Source organism: Sciurus carolinensis, chromosome 4 (genome assembly GCF_902686445.1).
Source record: "Sciurus carolinensis chromosome 4, mSciCar1.2, whole genome shotgun sequence".
NCBI classification, from domain to species: domain Eukaryota; kingdom Metazoa; phylum Chordata; class Mammalia; order Rodentia; family Sciuridae; genus Sciurus; species Sciurus carolinensis.
Window position 1 is genome coordinate 75,830,107 of NC_062216.1, and position 22,102 is coordinate 75,852,208.

A 22,102-nucleotide genomic window follows, 5' to 3' on the forward strand; every position below is an offset into this window, starting at 1 on the left:
ATATTTCAGAAAAGGAAATTATGATAACAAAATATTGCTAGACACTCTGTGGTATAATATAAAAATGAATGAATACATGAAGTAGTAACTTTTATTATTTAATCTTTAACAAACCTATGCACAATAAGATTAAAATATCAAACATGGTTTCACACTCCTGTTACCCCCCCAACTGCTTGAGAGGTTGAGTCAGGAGGATGGCAAGTTCAAGGCCAGTCTGGACAACTTAGTGCAACCCTATTTCAAAATTAGAAATGCAAAGGACTGGGGGTGTAGCTCAGTGGTAGAACACCCCTGGATTCAATCCCCAGTACTGTAAAAAAAATTAAACTGATAACAGTTGTGCATACAAGTTTTCATCTACATTGCAAAGATTGCTAGGTAATAATTGCATAGGGATAGTTATTCTGAATACTGTTTTTTCCCAGCATCAAGGATAGTTCTTAGGGACAAACAGGGAGTCTGTTTTTACTCTGATTTTGCTGGAAAAATCACAATTTTCCTTTCAGTGTGTTCTCACCTTTCCCTCTTAAATATTATTTTCTTTTGTCATACTCTTTGGGAGAAGCATCACACACATATAAAAGGTGGGAAACCTTGACCTGCTCGGCATTGCTGAGGTTAAAAGGTCCACCAAAAAGAACAGATTTTACTTGAATATTGATTCAAGCAACTCCCTTCCAAGTGTACAGTATTAAGTGCAAAGTTTGTGGGTATTTCTAAATTATGGACTTCTTTAGAGTGTGTTTCCAGAGGATTTTCTTCTTAAGACATCAACTCATCATTCAGCAGCATCTTCACAGTTCTCATTATGGATTTGAAGATCCTTTATTAAAATCACCTGAAGGTGATCATCTGTAGTCCAAACCCTCCACCCCCATCCTCTTATATACAAATAAAAAACATGCTTCAGACAATTAAAATATACATAATGTGTTTGAATATTATTAATGCTTTGGGGAGAGGGTTTGGGCTTATAATCACCCAGATTCTCTCATCAGGATGTTCTACAGATAGATGATAGATGAGGTTACCCAAATGTGAACTTCAAAGGAAAAAAGTAGAAAAATATGTCACTAAAATCTGACAATTAAAATATGACAATAAAATAATAAAGGGTATTAACATAAAATCATTTGATCTTCTCACCATGCTTTTTAGTATATACCTTCTGTTTTCATTCTGCCTTAAATTCATAGAACATTGACACTTTAGGATGGTCCCAGGTCCTGCAGTTCTGTTCTTTCTCAGTAGAGGGCGATGCTGCACTCAAAACTGCACCAGTAGCAAAATCACCCTGGTCGGCCTGCGTTCCTTCTCTATTTTCAAGACAGATATTTTTGAAATCACATACAAGTATTTTTTTCCCCTCTACACTCCAAGAAATTAAGAGTTGAAGAAGATAAACAGAGAAGGTTTGAAGGATTATTCTATCCGTTCTCTTCAGCAAAGATATTTCACTGTGGTGACATTCCAGGAGCTTTACTATCAAAGTCCCAAAGTACGAAAGGCATCTCGTAAGTCATCCACCTCATATAGGGGCTGCAAAGAAAGAGAAAAATGAATAGAGTGAATGGCTTCAAAACTGAGCTGAAGAGAGGGCAGTCTTCTAAACTGCATGGCTATCTTTATAACATTTAGTTAGTAAACTGGAATTCTGGCCAGGAGGGAAACACATCTGAGTAATCTGAGGAGAGATAAACAGAAAGAAGAAGACATGTAAAGCAATGAGAGAAAGAGAAGGTAAAGGAAAGGCATCTTAATGGAGAGCTCTGAACTATGAATTAACAGAAGGGAAAACTGAATTGTAGGAGAAATAAAGTTACATCAGATGAAAAACCAGAGTGACTTTTAAAGATATAAGAAGCTCTAGGAAAAGACTATAGAGAGAAAAAGTGAAAAGCAAGGAAGCCCCTTACCAAAAGGATGCGACGAAGCTGTCTGGATAGACGAACTGAATTTTCATGCAGCCCTTCCCAGGCCTTGAAAGTTCTTTCATGATTTTCGACAAAAGTATTCCAGCAGTAAAAATAATCTTTAGCAAAAAAAAAAAAAAAAAAGTGGGGGTCGAGAGAAGAAGATAGTTCTGGTCTTAAACTAGAAGTAAAGAAAAACCTGGCCCGTTTCCTCATTTACCCAGGACCTTGTCTCTAAGCCATTCATTGCTTTCCTCAAATTCTAATCAATATTTTTTACTCCCATGGTGAACCAGGACCCCTAGGCAATTCATCCCCCTGAATTTTCCCCACTGACTGGGAATTGCAATTCTGAATTGCAATTCAAAATCATGTCTGCGGCACAGAGCCTGCGCAAAAGGTTCCCCTTCGCACCTTTGAAAGTCATGATGGCAATTTGGACCCCAGCTCGGTGCAGCCGCCGCAGCCCCTCAGGCTCAGCCTTGCGGTCCTCGCAGAAGTAAAGGCGCGCGGTGAAGATCCTCAGGCTGAGGTTGGGATTCCCTCTTAGAAAGTCTGCCACATGCCGGGCACAGTCGTAGCAGGGGCTCCAAGAGGTGAACCAGGTAACTCGATAGCACCGGCCAGGATCCAAGTCCCAGTCCGAGATGTAGCGGAGAAAAAGCAATTCCACGTGGCAACCGGACTAGGGAGAGAGATAGCAGAGAACTCAGCTGAAGTTCATTGACTTTTGTTGTGGTTGTGGTAATTTCACAGGTATTCTCTCCCTCAGTGATCTCTTAGGATGCTAACAGTTATTGTCTTTGTGTTACACAGAGGTCAAGCAACTTGCTCAAAAGAGCTCACTAGTAAGTGGTGAATCAAAACCTTTGTGTGTGTGTAATAGTGGTCTTACCCAGTGAAGGAAGGCTAAGGATTGGGAGGTGGGGGGTAGAGAAGGATGAAATGAGTTAAGTAGAGAATGGAAAAAATAGCATCATACTACCTGTGCAGAAATTGAATTTGTATTTTGAAGTTACTTTTGCACCTTTTAAGAAGGAAAGTGTTTTGGAAGTTTCTGTTGCTGAAACATTGTGGAACTACACCTGGACCCCTAGGTGGAGCTAGGACAATTTGTGAGGTTGCTTGGGAGGATGCGAAGAGGGAAAACAGATTATGGTGATTCAGACAGGTGGGTGTTGTAGAATAGGCACTGGTATGGGCCAAGAGCAATTAAATAATGTGTTTGCTCATCGTATGATCTCTATGATTGTAATAATAATTGCAATAGTGAGTCAACCTCTTATTGCAGAAGTCATTAGTCCAATAATATGAAGACAGGTTGTATTTTCTAGCTCCACTATTGAGACTTAAACAAACTACCCAACTCTTGGTTCTTACATTTCCTCATCAGAAAAATGGGTTGGTATTGTGTGAATTAAATGTGAAAGTGCTGGATAAAATGAAAGGTTTCTATAAATAGAATGTGTTATGTCACAGAATAAGAAAATGACTAGAATGTAAAATAACGGTGGTAATAAATATAGGCAAACAAATAAAGGCAATGAAAATAGCATAATGATATAACCATCAGACAATGACATTCCACCCCATGGATTCTCCCCTGGAATTCAACCAAGACTAAATGTCACAGAATGTTATGAAAGGAGATATTCACAGGCAGAAACTTATGTAAGATCATTTGATTTTTGATGAAGAAGTCTTTTTAAACTTTTCCCCGCCATACTGGGGATTAAACCTAGTGTTACTCTATATCCCCAACCCTTAAAAAAATTTTTTTTTAAATTTTTGAGATAGGGTCTAAGATGTTGAGGCTGTCCTCAAACTTTCCAATTTCCTGCTTCAGTCACCCAAGTTGCTAGTGGATGAAGTGTTTTGAAAATGTAATGCTGTCAGGCAGCTGAAAGTTTGATTTAATTAACCAATAAGTGAAGGCTTCTCTGTGTTTTCTGGGACTCACCATGTTAAATATATTTTCTGGTCTTCAATCTACATGAGTAGGAGGGAATAGAAATCATTGAGAAAATAGAAGTAAGCCACTATAATTTCACCTAAAATTTTCATCTTTATAAATTTTCAAATTCCAAAGACAATTAGTTTTTTTCATTTAAAATTTTGCTTGAGCTGGGCATGGTGGCATGTGCCTGTAGTCTCAGGTACTTGGGAGACTAGGCAGGAGAATCACTTACACCCACAAATTCAAGACCAGCCTGGACAAAATGGAGAGACTCCATCTCAGAAAAAGAAAAAAAAACATTGGATTTCAGTTTGAGGGGCTAGGCACATGACTAAGGGGCAGCACTTGACTAGTATGTTCAAGGCCTGAGTTTGATCCCCAGTACCACAATCAATAAATAAAACAAGCTGATAATAGTCCTCACATCAAAATCCTCTTACCTTAATCTCAGGACAATTCATAGTCTAGGAAAGGGGAAGAAAGTTTGGGGTCAAGTATGGCATTAGGATACCCAGCATAATTGGGGAGGACATTAAATGACCTTTTGGCCATGTCTAATATGGATACATGGGGGGGGGGGGGAAGAGTATTTGAGGAAGTTAGTGAAGACAGAAATGAAAAAGGAGGTGGGGGGCAGTGAGCTAGCTACAGTGGCCCATGCCTGTAATTCCAGGGATTCAGGAGGCTACGCAGGAGGATGGCAAGTTCAAGACCAGCCTCAGCAACTTAGATAGGTCCTAAGAAATTTAGGGAGACCTGTCTCAAAATAAAAAATAAAAAGGGCTGGGGATGTGGCTCTGTGGTAAAGTACCTCTGCGTTAAATCCCCAGTACCAAAAAAAAAAAAAAAAAAAAAAAAAAAAAAAAAAGGCTGAAATTAGTACCCTTAGCAAGTAACTAAATGTTTAGCTTTCAAATGCTGGGGAAGCAAACTAATTGATACCTTGTTGCGAAGGTGGCCAAAGTCCAGTGAAAAGGAGGTAGCACTATCCCGCCGCTTCACAACATAGCATAGGTAGGTCTCATGCCGACCCTTAGCCCAGCGGACATTTTTGAAATGGTAAAGAAACTTCTTCTGCTTCATCAGAAGGCTGTGGGTGAGAGGAAAGAGAAGGAATGCAGGAACATAGTTCAGTCTCTGGTCATTCTGGGTTTTCCTTCTGATGCTACTGCTGCTGCTGATGTTGCTTGGTGCTAGGGATGGAACAAACCCAGGACTTCTTGCTTGCTAGGCTCTACCACTGAGCTACATTCCTAGCCTTATTATTATGACTTTTAAAATCTATAATTACTTGGGTGCATCTCTTCCTTCATTTGCTGAATGCCTGAGACCTACTGACTTTGGAATCCATCATAAACATCTTTTCCTGCTTAAAATTAAGACCAACTGAGCGAAACTTGGCAAGTGCACAGTAAGTTGAATTTGTTAAAATGCTCTTTGGTAACTCAAGTTTCTTTAAGGAAATTTAGAATCCTTGTTAAAGCTGGGAGTATAGTAGCATGAGCTATGTGTCAGGGTTGATATTAAAGCAAGAGTGGTGTCTCTAGTTTTTGTGGGTCCTCTTTTCCAGGTATATATTTTTCCAACTTGTGTAGATAGTGCTGCCGCCTAATGGTACTGGGCAGAAGTGCAGAGAACTTGTTAAAACCTGGTGAGGAATTTGAATATAGTTTGCTGGCAAGAGAATTGAAACTTCTTTGCACTTTTTTTTTTTTTTTTTACATTGAGGTGTAATTTACATACAGTAAATTTCACTCACGATTCTATGAATATTGGCAGATGTAAACACCCCAAACTGCTACCACAATCAAGTTACAGAACCCTTCCCAGGTAACTCCCACAAAGTTTCTTCAACCCCCCTTGCAGTTAATTCTCCTCTCCACCAGGCAACCACTGACTTGCTTTCTGTAACTTCTATAAATTACTATTTGTTTTCTATCATTTCATATAAAACATACATTATCTTTTCAATCTTACTTATTTCACTTAGCATAATGACTTTGAGACTCATCCATGTATCACAGTTTGTTCCTTTTTCCTGCAGAGTGGTATTCTATTGCATGAGTATAGCATGTTTTGCTTTCTTATTCACCTGTTGATGGATATTTGGATAATGCACACTTTGGTGCAATTGTAAGTAAAGGTTCTATGGACATTCATGTGCCAGTCTTTGTATGGACATAAAATGAGAACTGATAATTTAATAATGTATTATGGGTGACAGACCTGACTTTAAAAATTAACTACCCCGGGGTTGGGGAGATAGCTCAGTTGGTTGAGTGCTTGCCTTGCAAGCACAAGGCCCTGGGTTTGATCCCCAGCACTGCAAAAAAAGAAAAAAAAAAAAATTAACTGCCCCAATGTCAACTTTATTAGGTAGAAAATCTAGGTCAACAGCCCATTATTATGGCTGTTTCAATTCTGTTTTGTTTTGGTATCAGAGATTGAACCCAGGGATGCTTAACAGAACCACATCCCCTACCCTTTTATTTTTTATTTTGAAACAAGGTCTTATTTAGTTGCTTAGGGCCTCACTAAATTGCTGAGGCTGAACTTCAACTTGTGATCCTCTTACTTCAGCCTCCTAAATTGTTGGGATTACAGGCATGCACTACCATGCCCAGCTAGCTCTTTCAATTTAAATGTCTCCCTTCACACACATAAAATTTATTGAAAAACATTTTAAATGTTAACTAGATTTATCACCAGCATAAACATTGTACATATCAAACAATATAAAAATTAGTCAACTGTATTTTTTTTTTTTTTTTTGGTACTGGGGATTGAACCCAGGGGTGCTTAACCACTGAGCTACATCTCCAGCCCTTTTTTATATATTATTTAGAGACAGGGCCTCACTGAGTTGCTAAGTGCCTCGCTAATCTGCTGAGGCTGGCTTTGAAGTAGCCAGCCTCCTGCCTTAGCTCCCTGAGTTGCTGGGATTACAGGCATGTGAAACCTCACCCAGCTGTATTATTATTATTTTTTTTTAAGTGAACTATGTAGTTAGGTACCGGTGGTAAAGTTCAATGTAGAGTTTTTTTTTTTTTGGTACCAGAGACTGAACCCTGAGGCCCTTAACCACTGAGCCACATCCCCAGCCCTTTTTATATTTTATTTTGAGACAGGGTCTCACTAAGTTTCTTATGGCCTCCCTAAATTGCTCACTTTAAACTTGTGATTCTCCTGCCTCAGCCTCCTGAGCCACTGAGATTACAGGAATGTGTCAGCACGCCCAACATATGGTACATATTTTGATAGGCACTGGGTTCAATTCCTGGCACCAAAAAATTTTTAAAAATTAAAAATGCATAATTGACAAGAATCTAAAGTGGATACAAAGCCTCAGCAACAATCAGCTTTTCAAATGGTAATGGTATATTATGGTAATCACCATAGCACCACCACTATTACTATGACTACTATTACATAATTATCATATAATTACCATTAGCATATGTAAGTTCAACATGTAATAAGCCCTTAATAAATATAGAAGAGAAAGAAAAAAAATATCTTTCTGGAGCCCAAACAGATGTTATTATTGTTGTTGTCTGTGGTACTGAGGACTGAATCCAGGGGCGCTCTACCAGTAAGCTTTGCTTATTTTTAATTTTGAGACAGGGTCTCCCTATATTGCTCAGACTGTCCTTGCACTTGGGATCCTCCTGCATCAGACTTCTGAGTCACTGCGATTGTAGTCATGCATCACTACACCCTGCTAGAGTCATCTCTTACCAATATCCTTTTATATTTAACCTATCTTTTGGGGTTGAATAGATGAGAACAGTGAGGAACCTCTGAACGCTGGGATGGAAACAGGGCAGCATACATTCAAGTCAAGCATTTTACCATTGTACATCACCAACCCTGGAAACCTTCTTTGTTCATGCACCATGGGTGGCATGTGTATGTTCATGTGCCTGTGAGCACATGAATGTGTGTGTGTGTGTGATGTGATGTGTTAGAGCAGGTTCTGTTATTATGATGAAGGAGGAATGTCCTGGGAGTATAGGAAAGAAGAACATGACATAGGTAAAGGAATTCAGGGATACTTTTGTGTCCTACACGGTGTGAAAATGCAGTTGGCCTGACTATTTCAGTCAAGTTACCTGCCAGAGTGAGATGATTTTGCCGGAGCCTGATCTTGAATCATTTCTTCCCTTCGACTCTAACTTGGAACCTGTTTCCAGCACCTGTTCTGATGGTGTCTCTCCTAGGTAGGAAGGACTTTGCAGAGGCAATTTTTTCAGGTCCCCAGGTTGACAGCTGCTTGGGCAGCTGTGTTCCCTGAGGCAGAACATGAGCTGCATCCCCAGCAATGCAAACCAGAAAGAAATGGGTTAAAAATAATCCTGACGTACTCATCTTCCTGCTATCACCAAACAACTCTGCAGTTAGGACCTTCCTGAATGATAACAGTGTGTTGTTCTTTTGTCCTGTGGAATTTCATCTTTGTCCTTATTTATCTTTCTCTGAATTTTAATAATGACTTTACCTTTGCTTTATCTTTCCTTATGTACAGATATTTCCACTGGACCTTTCACCAGGATTTACACCTCAGATTAGTTTTCACAATCTTACTGCAAATTGAGGAGACAGTTGATATTATTTTCTCTCAAGAAAATGTTCTGAAGAGGATTTAATCTACCATTAAAAATCTTATTTTTGTTTATTTACTTTTACAAGACTAGCAAGCACTCTACCACTGAGCTACACCCCCCAGCACTACCATAGAAATTCCTAACTATGGAGTAAAAATTCTTTGTTAAAGAATTATATTGAGATAAAATATGTAAATTAGATATGATTCTCCTACATTCCTAGTAATCATCATAATAAGAATGGAACCACTGTATAAAACTATAATATACTAATAAAAATATGGAAAAAATTAGAATGGAATAAGCTCTATAATAATAACTTACCATAAACTGCATGTTGAGACATTGTGAAAACCTTACAGAATCCAAATTTAAGAAGTAAGTTAGACTGTATTTGAAAAAATGTAAAGATTAGTTAACTAGTAAACATGCCACTAACTTGTTTAATACTTGGATCTATAGCATAAAATAACTTGCTTAAATGAATTTTAATCCTTATAACAACCTTAATGACTTTCAAGCAACTAATCTTGAATGTTGTATATTTTTTAAAAGTACAAATTTCCTTGCCACAGCTAAATTATTTCAGTAGGCTCCCTAGGAAAATTGTCTTCAAATGGTTTCATTACTGAATATTTACAGATTTATCATAAAAAAATTACCACTACTGTTTTTAGTATAATATTGCTATGAGCTTTTCATGATTTGAGTCTCTAAATATTTTTCTGCTAATATTACTATCATAAACTAGTTCTAGCGGTGGCAAGTTCCAGACAAGTCAGTACTTTGTGCATAATTTGTGTGTGTGTGTGTGTGTGTGTGTGTGTGTGTGCAACATGAAAAAGAGAGGGATGGAAAGAAGTACAGAACAGAGAAAGTAAGGCTGAGAACATGTAAGGCCTGATTAGAAGTTGAGACAGATTCAGAATAAATGGCACATTGACCAAGCAGACCTTGCAAGTCACACAGGGATAGTTACTGACCTCATTACTCTAAGAAACCCAATGCAACCACCCATAAGGAGATTGCCTCTTTACCTGTCCATAGTGGTTTCCAGAGTGTCTTTCTTGATTCACTGAAAGTCTTAAGCCAAGAAAATCTTGCCTCAAGCAATGCTGCTTCACTGCCTCTGTCTGACAAATCATTGGCCCCTCACATTCAAATTTGAACTTGCCCCTGTAGACTCCTCCCCCATAGAATCACCACCACCAGGTACCCCAATGACCTTCCTCCTAATTTGGGTCCAGTGAAGATGGGTGGGGTTGTCATAGGCAGAGTCACAAGGGTTAAATGTTTGAGGGTAGCTTTGCTAAATGTTTACTTTCCTTTAGGGCTGCATCTAAGAAACCAGTCCATGCTTCATAGGTAACAAAGATTAGGAGATAGTAGCAGTAGACACTTCTTCAATTATAATCATGGTGATAAACAATATCTCTTTCTCTCTCTCCCCCCACCCCTTTCTTTCTTTTTTTAAACTGGGGATTGAACCCAGAGTGCTCTAACCATTGAGCAACATCCCTAGACCTTTTATTTTGAGATAGCTTGCTAAATTACCTAGGCTGTCTCAAACTTGCAATCCTCCTGTCAATCCCAAGTCACTGAGATTACAGACATTTACCACCATGCTTGGATGTTGTGTGTGTGTGTGTGTGTGTGTGTGTGTGTGTGTGTTTGTGAATCAAATCCAAGTCTTTATGTATGGTAGGCAAAGGCTCTGCCACTGAGCTACATCCCCAACCCAATAAACATTATCTTTAATTTTAAAAGTATAATAATAATAATGATAATATTCATATTCACTTAAATGGCATTAAATAGAATTTAAGTGGCATCTTGTATTCTGTGAGCTGAAAGCATCTCAGTTAATTTACACAATGTCTTTGGACCTCAACAGAGACAGGCATAAACAGCCCTGCTTTGTGGCTGAGCAAGGAGCAAGTAAACTCAGTTATATAGGATTTAGAACCCAGAAATTTTACCTTCCAAACCACTGATGTTTTTCTTTTTGATTGTATTACAAGAATTGCTGGAAGACTAGATGTTTACATCAAAGAGTAATTTTTGAGTGAGCCATTAAAAAAAAAAAAAAAAAAACTTTAAATTTCAAATCAGAGTAGCAATGCCCCCCAAATACCAAAATGCTTATTTCACCAGACAGAATCAGTGCTTAAATGACTGTACTGAACTCGGGAAACAGGCTGGGCTTTTCAAATAAGAGGCTTTAAGTTCCTGCTTGTATACAACGTGGTCTATTAAAGATTATATTTCTCACTCCCAGCTGAGTGCATATATGTCCTATGTATCCATTGCGTTGATAATTAATACCTGCTATAAGATATACACGTGAAAGGTGCTGGAAATCCAACAGTGAACAAAGCAGCTGGGGTCTTTCTTCTTGCTTCATGGCTTTAAATACCACCTCTACGTTGATGATTCCCAAATTAATAAGCAATAGCTCTAGCTTGGACCTCTGCCTTGGACTCAAACTTCCCTCTCAGCATCTTCTTTGGGACACATGCTTAAAACTAGCCCCTCTTCTCTTTCCCATCACAGATCCTCTCCTCTTGCTATCTTCACCATCTCAGTAAATGGCAATGTCCTGCTCAAGCCAAGAACTTCAGAGTCACCCTTGATTCATCTTTCTTTTAAGTTCCATGCACAGTCCATTAGCAAATCCTCTTAACTTTATTTGGAATATATCCAGGAACAGACCCCTTCTCACCACTTCCATGTCCAAGTGAGCCAGATGATTATGTTTTGTGCCCCTCCTGGCCTTCCTGCCTCCATCTTTTTTCAATTACAGTGTGTTCTCCATGCACCTACCAGAGTACTTCTTTTGAAACTTCTTTTGACTTCCCATTCTCTGGGTATAAGTCCACATCCTTACCATAGCTCTTAAGACCCTCTATCACCTGATCCCTCAGACCTCATCCCCTTCCACTCTCCCTTACACACGCAGAGAGCACACACCACTGCCCCTGCACTCCTGGCACCTCCTCCTGGAGTGCTCTTCCCTGAATGTTGTTACAGCTTAATTTCTTATTTATTTTATGTCTGGTAGTTGAGACTTCCTCATCACTATATCTTAAATCAATGAAATTCCCATTCCCCACTTTTTTTCCCCCTCTGAAATTTTTTCTTTTCAACTCTTATCACTTGGAAGACACTCTTTATTTTACTTCTCAGTCTGAATTATTATTTCTGAAAAAATTCTTCAAGGTGCCAGCAAGATAGTAGGTAGTAGTTGTCTTAGTTGTCTTTGGCAAACCATGTGTCATAGAACAGTAGAATGGGAGAAGCCGGGAGATCTTGCAAATTTCCCTTCAGAGTCCACCATGGGCTGTGGTTATTTGAAATAGGATCCCTTTAATTTGTCTCCTTAGATGTAACTTGTGCTTTTACCATATTTTCATCCAGTTTTCCAGAGAATAATATACATATGCACACATAAACAGACACACTTACATACATCCTCCCAAAGGACCAACATTAATACTCAGAGATGGTGCCATCTCTAACTCCCCCCCACCTCCAAAAAATGGAAGAGAACTGGGTGCGGTGGCATGTTTCTGTAATCCCAGAGACTGGGGAGACTGAGGAAGGAAGATCACAAGTTCAAGGCCAGCCTGAGCAACTTAGTAAGACCCTGTCTCAAAATAAAAATTAAAAAGGGTTGGGAACTCCTTAGGCTATATCCAAAGGACTTAAAATCAGCATACCACAGTAACACAGTCACATCAATGTTTATGGCAGCTCAATTCCTAATAACTAAACTGTGGAACTAACCTAGATGCCCTTCAATAGATTAATGGATAAAGAAACTGTGGTATATATACACAATGGAATATTCTTCTTAAAGAAGAATGAAATTATGGCATTTACAGAATGGAGTTGGAGAATATCATGCTAAGAGAAATAAGCCAATCCCCAAAAAACAAAGGTCAAATGTTTTCTCTGATATGTGGATGCTGTTTCATAATACAGGGGGCAAGTGAAGAATGGAGGAACTTTGGATTGGGCAGAGGGGAGTGAGGGGAAGGGAGGGGATATGGGGTGGAAAAGATGGTGGAATGAGACAGACATCATTACCCTGTGTGATGGTGTGACTCTGCATCATGTACAAACAGAGAAAAGAGAAGTTGTGCTCCATCTGTGTACAATGAGTCAAAGTGCACTCTGCTGTCAGGTAGAACTAATGAGAACAAATTTTTAAAAAAGGGTTGGGAAAAAAAAGGGGGGGGGGAGTTGGGGATGTAGTTCAATCCCCAGAACCACAAAAACTCAATCAATTGATAAATGAATAAATATATAAAATAAAATGGAAGAGAAAAATTTTCCCAGTGTCCCAACATGAATCTCCCTCCTGATACTGTATCTTATTCTCATGATTATGCAAAATTGTATTAGTATCTTTTGTTTATTCTCTCTTTTCAAATTATACCCTTTTGAATCTGGCGAAAATAAGAAAACTGGCCCATTGCTGATTCACAGGCTTTTGTTTGTCATTGTTGTGTTGTTGTTTTGGTTTGGTTGGCTTTTTTGTTTTGAGTTTTTTGTTGTTGTTTTGGGGGTTTTCATTTCCCTCTCTCTCTCTCTCTCTCTCTCTCTCTCTTTTTTTTTTCATTTCTAACCACTTTTAAGTGTACAACTCAGTGACATTAATTAGATTTCCAATGTTGTTTTACCCATCACCATTATCTGTTTTGGAAGTGGGCAGGGAACTGGGTACCGAACCCAGGGGCACTTTACCACTAAGCGACATCACCAGTCCTTTTTATTTTTTAATTTTGAGATGGAGTCTCACTAAGTTACTGAGGCTGGCCTTAAACTTGGCAGTTCCCTGTTTCAGCCTCCTAAATTACTGAGTTTACAAGTGTGCCCCACCATGCCCAGCTTTGTTTCCAAAACTTTGATCACACCCAAAAAGAAATCCCATAGCATCTATGTAGAAACTCATGATTCCTCCTTCTTCCCAGCCCCTAGTAGCCTCTAATCTACTTTCTGTCTCTATGAATTTGCCTATTCAAGATATTTCATATAAGTGGAGTCATACAATACTTGTTCTTTTGTGTCTGGCTCATTTCCTTTTGCATAATGTTTTCAAGATTCTTCCATATTATACTATGTATCAGCACTTCATTCCTTTTTATGACTGGTAACATTCCATTGTTTATCCATTTACCTGTTGATGAATACTTGGAAAATGCATACCTACATATCATATATATATATATACACACATACATAGGTACATATATGTATATATATATATGTATGTATGTGTGCATATATATTTATTTATATTTGCAATATTGGGAATTGAATTCAGAGGTTCTTTAGCACTGAATCATAGCTCCAGCCCTTTTTATTTTATTTTCGAGACAAGGAATTGCTAAGTTGCTGAGGCTGACCTTGAACTTGTGATCCTCCTGCTTCAGCTTCCCCAAAAGCTAGGATGTGTGCCACCACATCTGGCAAAAATGATATATACTTAAGAAGTATGATATAATGCTTTGATGTACATGGAGAAATGATTGCTATGGTCAAGCTAATTAACAATTCCATTGCCTCACCTAATGACCTTTCTTTGTGTGTGCAATAAGAAAACCTGAAATCTACTCTTATCAAGTTTGCAGTATACACTGATTTTTCAGTTAATAATACAGTATTATTAACTATAGTTTTGATGTTATACAATAGATTTCTAGACTTAGTTATCCTATATAACTGCAATTGTAAACTCTTTAACCAACATCTTCCCATGTTCCAACCCCTGGAAACCACCATTTTACTTTGTTTCTATGTAATCAATGTTTTTTTTTTTTTTTTTTTAGTTTCTACATATAAATGAGATTATAGAGTATTTTATTTCTGTGTCTGGCTTATTTCACTTCGCACCAAGTTCTACAGTTTCTTCTGTTGCCATAAATGGCACGATTTCCTTTTTTTTTTTAGACCTTTTTATATGGCTATAATTTAAGATTTTTATTTGAAAGTCTTATGTAAGCTTTGAATCAAGCAGTGTACATAGAAGTTTTCTTTTTTTACTAGGGAATTGTTTTTTCATTTTTAGGCTCTCCTTTTTAAGGGCTGAATAATATTACATATGTGTGTATCACAGCACATTTCCAAATCTTGTCTACTGTGAATAATGTGAACAATGCTGTGAAGAACGTGGGAGTGTAGATCTCTCTTTGAAGTGCTTATTTCATTTCCTTTAGCAATATACACCAAAGTGGGATTGCTAGATCAGATGGTAATTTTAATTTGTGTGTGTGTGTGTGTTTAGAAATGTCTATGTCAATTTTCATTCCCACTAAAAGTGCACAGGGTTCCCTTTGCTCCACAGCCTCTCAAATATTTGTTTTCTTTTGTCTTGTTGATAGATGTTATTCTAACAGGTATGAGGTTCTGAGATGGGGGGAAAAATCAATGCAAAACCAAAAATGTATAACAGGAAATTCAGTCAACTATTTTTCCTTCTGTATTCACACAGCAATCAATGTACCTCTTCTAATACCAGATGTGTAGGGTTTTCCCCACATGTCAAGCAATTCTCCAGTGGACACCAACTGTCTATCTTATAATTTAGCTCAATTCTGACCCTATCTACCTAGAGAGTGCCAGATGCCACAAGGTGAGGGCTCAGTCTCACAGGGTGGCTCTCCCCTTCAGATGCCATTCTGAAGTCCCAGGTTGTGACCTGCACCTTTTATCAATTGGTATGAGTTTCCACACTTACCTCCTTGAGTCTAATTAATTTGCTGAGACAACTTATTGTACTCAGGGTAACATATACTGGTTCATTATATTCACAGATGAAGAAATACCTAGGATAAGGACTAGGAGGATCCTCAGAGTAGGAGCTTCTGTCCCATGGAATTGGGGTGATCCATTCTCCCAGTAGGTAGAAGTATTTGACAACCTGAAAGCTTTCTGAACTCTGTAGCTCAGGGATTTTTATGACATTTGATCATGTATCCATGACTGATTATTAACTCCATTTCCAGCTCCTCCTACTGCCCAGAGAATAGGGCTGAAAGTTCCAGGCATCTAGCCATGGCTTGGTCTCTCTGGTGATCAACCCCTTTTTTAAATTTTTTTTTTTCTATTTTTACAGAAACATTTTGATTCATTGTACAGAAATGGGGTACAACTTTTCATTTCTATAGTTGTACACAATGTAGATTCACACCATTCATGTAATCATACATGTACATAGGATAATACTGTTTCATTCTACTGTTTTTCCAACCCCACCCTCTCCCACCCCTTTTTCTTCTACACCATCCTAAGTTCCTTCATTCTTCTCTTCCCCTCATCACCCCCTTCCCCTGTTATATATTGTTATGCACTCATCAGAGAAAACATTCGGCCTTTGGTTTTTTGGGCTTGGCCTATTTCACTTAGCATGTATTTTCCAACTTCATCCATTTACCAGCAAATGCCATAATTTTTTTCTTCTTTATGGCTGAATAACATTCCATTGTGTAGATATACCAGTTTCTTTATCTATTCATCAACTGAAGGGCATCTAGGTTGGTTCCACAATCTAGCTATTGTGAAGTGAGCTGCTATGAACATTGATGTGACTGCATCACTGTAGTATGCTGATTTTAAGTCCTTTGGGTATAAACCGAGGAGTGGGATAGCTGGGTCAAATGGTGGGTCCATTCCAAGCTTTCTGAGGAATCTCCATACTGCTTTCCAGAGTGACTGTACCAATTTGCAACTCCACCATCAATGTATGAGTGTGCCTCTTTCCCCACATCCATGCCAACATTTATTATTGCTTTTTTTCTTGATAATAGCCATTCTAATTGGAGTTAGATAAAATCATAGGGTGGTTTTAATTTGCATTTCTCTAATTACTAGGGATGATGAACACTTTTTCATATACTTGTTGATCACCTGTATATCTCCTTCTGTGAAGTGTCTGCCCATTTCCTTAGCCCATTTACTGATTGGGTTCTTTGTATTTTGGGCATAGAGTTTTTTAAGTTCTTTATAAACTTTGGAGATGAGTGCTCTGTCTGAAGTGTGTGTGGAAAAGATTTTCTCCCACTCTGTAGGCTCTCTTTTCACATTATTGATTGTTTCCTGAGCTGAGCGAAACTTTTTAGTTTGAATCTATCTCATTTATTGATTCCTGCTTTTATTTCTTGTGTTATGGGGGTCTTGTTAAGGAAATCTGATCCTAAGCCAACGTGATAGAGATTCGGGCCTACTTTTTCTTCTATTTGGTGAAGGGTCTCAGGTCTAATTCGTAGATCCTTGATCCATTTTGAGTTGAGTTTTGTACAGGATGAGAGATAGGGGTTTAGTTTCATTTTACTGCATATGGATTTCCAGTTTTCCCAGCACCATTTGTTGAACAGGCTCTCTTTTCTCCATTGCAAGTTTTTGGCACCCTTGTCTAGTACGAGGTCCAAACCCCTTTTTAAGAGCCAATCAAGAGTTGCCTCATTAGAGTAAAAGATGAGCCTATCATCCATGAAATTCCAAGGGATTTAGGAGTTCCGTGTCAGATGTGTGATCACTCTGGAAATCACAAGGATTTTAGACAATCTGTGCTGGGAAACAAGGGTAGAAACCAAATATTTAATATTCTTATTTCACTGAAGTGTTACCTCATTGCAGTTTTGATTTGCAATCCTGATGATTAGAATGCATTAAACATCTTTTCATATACCTACCTACCTGTTGGCAATTTGTATGTCTTCTTTTAAGAAATGTCTATTCAGATCTTTTTCCCATTTTTAAATTAGGTTGTTTGGTTTTTTACTATTGAGCAGTATGAGTACCTTATATTTTTTGAATATTAATCCCTTATTAAATATATCATCTGCAAATATTTTCTCCCAAACCCCAGGTTGCTTTTTATTTGTTTGTTTCCTCTAAAGTACAGAAGCTTTTTGGTTTGTTGTAGTCCCACTTGCTTATTTTTGCTTTCGTTGCCTGTTTATTCAATATCATATCTAAAAAATATTAGGAAGGCCAATGTCAAGGATCCTTTTCTCCATTTTTTCTAGGAATGTTATGATTTCAGGTCTTACATTTAAGTCTTTAATTCATTGTGAGGGGTCTTTTGCGTATGGTATAAGAATAGGGTCTTTCGTTTTCTTGCATGTTGATATCCAAGTCTCTCAACATTATATTTATATACACATACATGGAGAATAATGGGACCCCAGCTCCTTCTCTCTCTTTGCTTCCCAGTCAACATGAAGTGAACTACTTTTCTCCACCATGTACTCCCACCTGCTCTCCACAGGCCCCAAAATAAAGCCAACAAATCATGGACTAAAACCTCTGAAACAGAGAACCTAAATAACCCTTTCCTTCCTTAACTAACTTTTTCTCAGGTCACAGCGGTGGAAAACTGACTAACACAACACACTTGAATACTTGTTGACCATATGTGCTCCATTTATTCTTTTCCATCAGTCTGTGTGTAGGTTTATATGCCATTGCCATACTAATTTGATTACTATCTTTGGAATACAATTTGAAATCAAAAGTATGATACCTCCAACATTCTTCCTCTCAAGACTGATTTGTCTAGTAAGGGAATTTTGTAATTCCATACAAATTTTAGAACTATTTGTCTATTTCTGTGAAAAATAGAAGTTTGATAGAGGTTGTGTTGGATCTCCGTTCCTTTGGTTAGTATGGAAATTATAACAGTATTAATTTTTAAAATCCATGAACATGAGATATCTTTCCATTTATTTGTATCTTCTTCAATTTCATAATTGTTTCATATGTTTTAATGTACTGTGTAGATCTTTCACCTTTTGGTGTCAGTTTATTACTAAGTTCTTTATTCTTGCCATGTATGGTGGTACATATATAATCCTAGCTATTTGGGTGGCTACACAGTCTGTGATATTCCGATATAGTAGTAGAAAACAGACTAAGACAAGATCTTAATTTATTTTGCCATGTCAGTTTAGAAATCTTCATCAGAGCTACAGAGGATCCCCCACCCCCATATTATTATAACATTTAGAATAGTGTTTGGCTGAATCTGTCAGACAAACTCAATAAATGCCTTGAGCAAGAAAGACTTTCTCCCATACAAAAAAGAATGTGGATAGTTGATCTAGCAGATAATTAAATCTAAATCAATTGAAACATGGATATGTGCTCCTTTGGAGCTCCCTGTTTTGTCAAAAGAGGCTCTGTTGGCAGAATTATCTTTGGATATTTGTTTACTTCATTTCATAAAGTATATTTGATATGGTGTTGGCCAAACCAATAAAGGCAACACAAAATACTAAGTGTACATTCTTACATAATGTCTTTGTGTTTTAAAATCTTTCTCAGAATATTTCCTGTACAAAGAAGATTCTCTCCAACATTTAAAGTCAATTTTAGATATTCAGTACTTAAAAATGAAGATGCTAGAGAGAAAAAGCTCTGTTTGTTTCAATGTTTTACACATTTGGGAACAATCTAAAGAATGTTTTTATGAGTAATTTATAGACACCATTTTTGAAAACAGAAATTCGCTTATTTGACTAATATTTATTGAAGGTCTATTATGAGAAAGGATAAGGGAAATAATGATGCACATTTTAGTTCTTCAAATAGTTTATATTGTTGGAAGCTTTAAAAATAGCCATAATACTTAAATGACATTATAAAAGAATTAAATGGCAATAAACGACAGATGTAAACATTACAGAATTTTAGCATCTCAAAACTGAAGGCATGTCAGTGTTCATCTAGCCCTGTACTTTTCAATGTAGGATGAGCACATCTGGAGGTATGCCTGAATGTGAGCCCACACTTACAGATCAGGGAGTAAGTCAATAGTATGGACGTGCCACACTATTTTAAACATAAATGTCTGGGGAAACATAGTCTTTTATTTAACAAATTATTTATGGACTGAGGGCATAGCTCAGTGGTGGAGCACTTGCCTAGCATGCAAGAGGCCCTGGGTTCAATCCCCAACATAAGGAAGGAAGGAAGGAAGGAAGGAAGGAAGGAAGGAAGGAAGGAAGGAAGGGAGGGAGGGAGGGAGGGAGGGAGGGAAGCCAGGACAGCAGGGTAGCACATGCTCATAATCCCAGCAGTTCAGGAAGTTGAGGCAGAAAGATCACAAGTTCAAGACTAACCTGGGCAATTTAGCAAGACCCTATCTCAAAAATTTTTTAAAAGGTCTGAGAATGTAGCTCAGGGGTAAAGCATCCCTGATTTCAACTATTTGTATCCTTCCCTATGTGCGAAGTAGGCCCACATTTGACAGATCCACAGTGTGAATGCTAATATGAATAGCATTATCCAAATTTTAAAGATAAAGCATAGATCCTAGGAAAATTTCAGCCTAACAGGGGTACTTTGGGATTATAACTCTGGTGGTAAACATTTTTTATTTCACTCTTATTTAAAGAACAATTTAATGGGAGAAAAATTGAGAACTAGTGATTCCCTAATTCTCTATAGAAAGCACGAATCCTTGCTGAAACATCCCAGATAGCTGTTTTGAATTCTCTTGTACAAACCCAGGAACAGGACATGCAACACCAACTTGATGCTATGAATTCAGAAGAAGAGAATCACAGCAGGTAGAAAGTGATCATTGAAAGCTTTGAGATAGATGTGGTGCTTTAATGAAACTTCAGCTAATGAATAAGTTTTGAATAAAAACAGGATATTTATTCAGTAGTAGTAGAACACTTGCCTAGTGTGCACAAGGTCCTAGGTTCAATGCCCAGAACCACGGACGGACACACACACACACACACACACACACACAAATACAGTTGATAGAACACAGAATTCTTTTTTTTTTTTTTTTTTTTTTTTTAATTCTTGATGGACAATATAGAGTCTTTTGAAGACAGAGAGACTGGGGCTATAGATCTTCCCCATGATTAGGAAATCATGTCATTGAGACAGAATTCTTTCCTCACAAGTCGCTCTGAAGATTTCCTTAGCTATTGTGTGTGAATGTGAAAGCATGGTATCTAGAATATGTGGAATATGCCTAATAAAATTTCTCATGCCTCTCAGCATGAGCAAAGGCAGGCTTGTAAGGATTTGCTTTGTATGTTTTAGCAACAAAGAGTAGCTTAGTTGGTTTGAGTGATGGCTCATAGCACAGCAATGATGACAGAAAAAAATTAAGATGTCATTCATATTTTCTTTTTCTTTTTGTCTTGGTGCTGAGGATTGAACTATATAAGGTCTTTAAGGAAAACTTTCTCCTTCCCTCTCTCTCTCTCTTTTCATTTTTTTTTGTTTGTTTCTTTGTTTGTTTTTAGATGGGGTCTCACTATGTTGCCTCGGCTGGTCTCAAACTTCTAGGTTCCAGAGATCATCCAGCCTGTCTCCCAAGAACCTGGGACTGCAGGCAAGTACCACTAAGCACAGCTTAAGGAAGACCATCTGACAAAATCAAGAATTAAGTAACTTGCATATGGTGGTAAATTTTTAAGTTAATGAGGTGTGGTTTATCCAGCATAAGAAAATACTTTATTTCTTAGAAAGTCGTACTCGTGGCCTGGAGATGTAACTCAGTGCTGGCGGAGCATGTATGAGACTTTGGGTTCAATGCCCAGTACTGAAGTGGGGAAAAAGGAAGAAAGCTATACTCACTGTTCATCTCTCTTATATCTCTTAGTTACAAAATCATTTCCCATTCCTGGGAATTTGGAATTAGTGTCATTTAAAAATATATATTTTATAGGGTGTTATTCAACTCTTTGTTATTTTCCTTACTAAGAACCTTCACCAACTTCTATTGAAAAACCGCAGCACAACCTGGTTAGTTTATTTTTAACAAAAATAACATGACTTGGAAATTGCGCTGCTGGTGGTGAGTGCAGTTTTGGACATCTGGACTTTACCACTTAGTCTTCATCATGAGAAGCACAGGTGAGGTTTCATTATGGCCAGTGTGTGAGGCCAGCAGGCCCCTGGGAAGTCTCTGGGGCTTGCATTCCTTCGTCTCCCAGCCATCACATTCAGACAGTGACACCCCAGGTCACTATTTTTGGACACCAGCTAGATTGTTCAATATGATACCTTGTTGTTTTTAAAAGAACCCAAAAAGGGGTCTGTGTGGGTGAAAGTGTGGTTTTTGGAGACCTTCAACTTCTGCATTCCCCAATTTTTGTTTTTCTCAGTTTACTGCCAAGCATATTATTGAATTGCTCTGGGGTTTGAAAAAGTCGAGGGACAGGCCTTTAAACATATACAGGAATTACTCAGCTTCTGCTGTGCAGCTGCCCAGGGCTCTTCAAGAATGAGACAGCCATAAACAAGTATTTATCAAAAGCCTTGGTCTGCAAGAAAGGCCTGAAGAAAGAATTTTTTTGATAGGAAAATGAACTAAGGAAGTTTCCTGGACATGCACATGCAAGAAATAGCATAGAGCAGTGGAAAAAGTTCTGTGATCAAATTCATAGATTTGAATTCTGTATCCACCATTTCCTACCCACCATCATCCTCCACATTCTTTTGAATGTATTGCCTAATGACCTATGTTTCAGTTTCTCCATGTGTAAAATATGGATAAATAATAATAACTAGCTTTTATTTTACACTTACTTTAGCTAGTGTCTGTGTTGTGTTGTATATGTTACCTCATTTAAATCTAAGAAGTAGGAACC

At 37.9% G+C, this 22,102-nt stretch overlaps 1 protein-coding gene across 1 annotated transcript; it reads right to left on the reverse strand.

Annotated features, from left to right (window-relative positions):
- Positions 1–1,488: 1,488 nt before the first annotated feature.
- Aicda (activation induced cytidine deaminase) lies at positions 1,489–9,522 on the reverse strand. Its single transcript, XM_047549701.1, has 5 exons — positions 9,515–9,522; positions 4,816–4,963; positions 2,331–2,601; positions 1,920–2,035; positions 1,489–1,542 (listed from the first exon to the last, which is right to left on the reverse strand). The coding sequence occupies exons 1-5, from the start codon at positions 9,520–9,522 to the stop codon at positions 1,489–1,491; spliced, it is 597 nt and encodes a 198-aa protein (XP_047405657.1).
- Positions 9,523–22,102: the final 12,580 nt, after the last annotated feature.